Source organism: Mesocricetus auratus, unplaced genomic scaffold (assembly GCF_017639785.1).
Source record: "Mesocricetus auratus isolate SY011 unplaced genomic scaffold, BCM_Maur_2.0 Super-Scaffold_100011, whole genome shotgun sequence".
Classification (NCBI taxonomy): Eukaryota; Metazoa; Chordata; class Mammalia; order Rodentia; family Cricetidae; genus Mesocricetus; species Mesocricetus auratus.
The window spans coordinates 42,324,510-42,326,844 of NW_024429195.1; the positions used below are offsets into that span (position 1 = coordinate 42,324,510).

At 37.0% G+C, this 2,335-nt stretch overlaps 1 protein-coding gene across 1 annotated transcript; it reads left to right on the forward strand.

The window, feature by feature from the left end:
- Positions 1-803: 803 nt before the first annotated feature.
- On the forward strand, positions 804-1,751 carry LOC101823133 (olfactory receptor 6C74-like). Its single transcript, XM_013120311.3, has one exon. It carries the CDS (start codon positions 813-815, stop codon positions 1,749-1,751), a length of 939 nt encoding a protein of 312 aa, XP_012975765.2. The 5' UTR covers positions 804-812.
- The last annotated feature ends 584 nt before the right edge of the window (positions 1,752-2,335 follow it).

Consider the following 2,335-nt stretch of genomic DNA (forward strand, 5'->3'; position numbering starts at 1 on the left):
TGCACTGTCAATAATGCCACCACAGAAGACAACCACTGTAATTTGTTATTAACATTGGCTTTACCAGAGTGTTCCCACTGACTTGGTGTTGGGATAGAAAGTTCACAGAATATAGGGTAACATCAAAATTAAAGCAATTGGAATATTAACAAAACTGTACTGAAAGCAATTCTTAGGCTTCACTTAAACAGTCATGGAAGCAGTGATGAGATTGAAATCCTTCAACTTGATTAGTCGAGGTAATTGATGATAGTCTTTTATACTGAGATACTGAAGATGTCATGTGTGTGCCTGTGTGCTTGTTCCCAAGCTTATATGTGTATGGGAGTGGGGACAGAGAGGGAGGGGGAGATGAAAATGCACACTGCTATGCTTCAGGTAACTTTGGATTTGTGTGCAAACTTTTGAGGTTTTATTAGAGCAATCCTCTTTAACTGAGTAGACAAAGGAAATACCATTGTAGTTTTAAGATATAAGCAAAAAAGAAAGAAAGCATTTTCAGTTTCTCTAATTTCCCCTTATGCATTCATATAAGAGATTAACAAATAGCACCACTATATAATTTATTAAAAAGTAGAATTATAAATTAATATCCTTGTTTTTTGTCCAGATACCATGAAGCCATAAGCTACTATTTCCCTGGTACAGCTCTCTTTAGATCATGGATGAATTCTGTGTTGCTGTCTGAAACCTCGCCTTTGCAATGTCAATGGTCCTTCAGCACCACTTATTACTAGTATAATCTGTACTGATTACCTCCCTCCATCCATGCCTCTCATCCACTTAGACCAGCTAACAGCCAGAGGATCACAATGAAGAACCATACAAAGGTGACAGTTTTCATCCTATCAGGTTTGACTGATGACCCACAGTGGAAAGTTGTGATGTTCATCTTCCTGCTTCTCACCTATCTGCTCAGCATCACTGGCAATCTGATCATCATCACACTCACATTGGTGGATGCTCACCTGAAGACCCCTATGTATTTTTTCCTTCAGAACTTCTCCTTCTTAGAGATTTCCTACACTACTACCTGCATCCCCAAATTGCTTGTTACTATGGCAACTGACGACAAAACCATTTCTTATGACAATTGTTTGACTCAAGTGTTCTTTGCTTTCCTATTTGGAGCATCAGAATTTTACCTGCTGGCAGCCATGTCTTATGACAGATATGTGGCCATCTGCAAACCCCTACACTACATGACCATCATGAACAATAAAGTCTGTGTGCAGTTAGTCCTCAGTTGTTGGCTTGCTGGTTTTTTTGTCATTTTCCCACCACTTGTGTTAGGCTTGAATCTTGACTTCTGTGCTTCCAACATCATTGATCATTTCTACTGTGACACCACTCCACTCCTGCAACTTTCCTGCACAGACACACAGCTCCTGGAGATGATGGGCTTTGTCTCAGCTTTGGTGACACTCTTACTCACATTGGTAATGGTGATAATATCCTATATCTACATTGCCCTGACGATTATAAAAATCCCATCAACCAGTCAGAGGAAGAAGGCTTTCTCTACGTGCTCCTCTCACATGATTGTGATATCCCTCTCATATGGCAGCTGCATCTTCATGTATGTTAAACCATCAGTTAAGCAGAGAGTATCTATTTCCAAGGGAATTTCTGTGCTCAATACCTCAGCAGCTCCACTTCTGAATCCTTTTATCTACACCTTGAGGAATCAGCAAGTGAAAAGAGCATTCATCAATACAATACACAGGATTGCATCTTTGTCAAAGAAGTGACTATTCTGTTTCATTATATGAAGGAAGCAAAGAAGAGATTCAGGTCATATTTACAACATTTTGAGAATTATTTTATTTTGCTTTTTGTTCTTCAATTTACCTTGCATCATTTGATGCTATATTTTCAATGAAAATCTTTAGCTAATTTATTTTATTTTTTCCAACAAAGATCTTTTAAACTAGTTAGATATGTAGAAGTTTTATATATATTTTCAATGTCTCTTTAATCTTTTAGAATTCAGGTTATGAGTTGGAATATGACTTGGTACTAGAATGCCTTCACAGCATGCAGAAAGCCTGAGTTGAATCCCTTAAAACCATCAAAAAATAAGCAACCAATTCAGTTTTGAATTCCAGTTAACAATTTTAAAAAGTGGTTTCATTTCAAATTATGAAATATATGGTGCAAAAGTTATTACACTATTGCACATTTGTGACCAATTAGCAACAAAGTAAAGCGATATGAGTTTGTACTTTACTCTTCAGTGTGTAGTTTTACATAAAGAAATTAAGAGATTCATACACCAGGTTTTATCCTTCCTTTTTGATGTTCAGCGCATAGACAAAAGGATTCAGAAATTTTA

What these genes read in the sequence shown, in the direction of transcription:
- LOC101823133 (XM_013120311.3), top strand. Translation starts at nt 813, where the DNA reads ATGAAGAACCATACAAAGGTGACAGTTTTCATCCTATCAGGTTTGACT.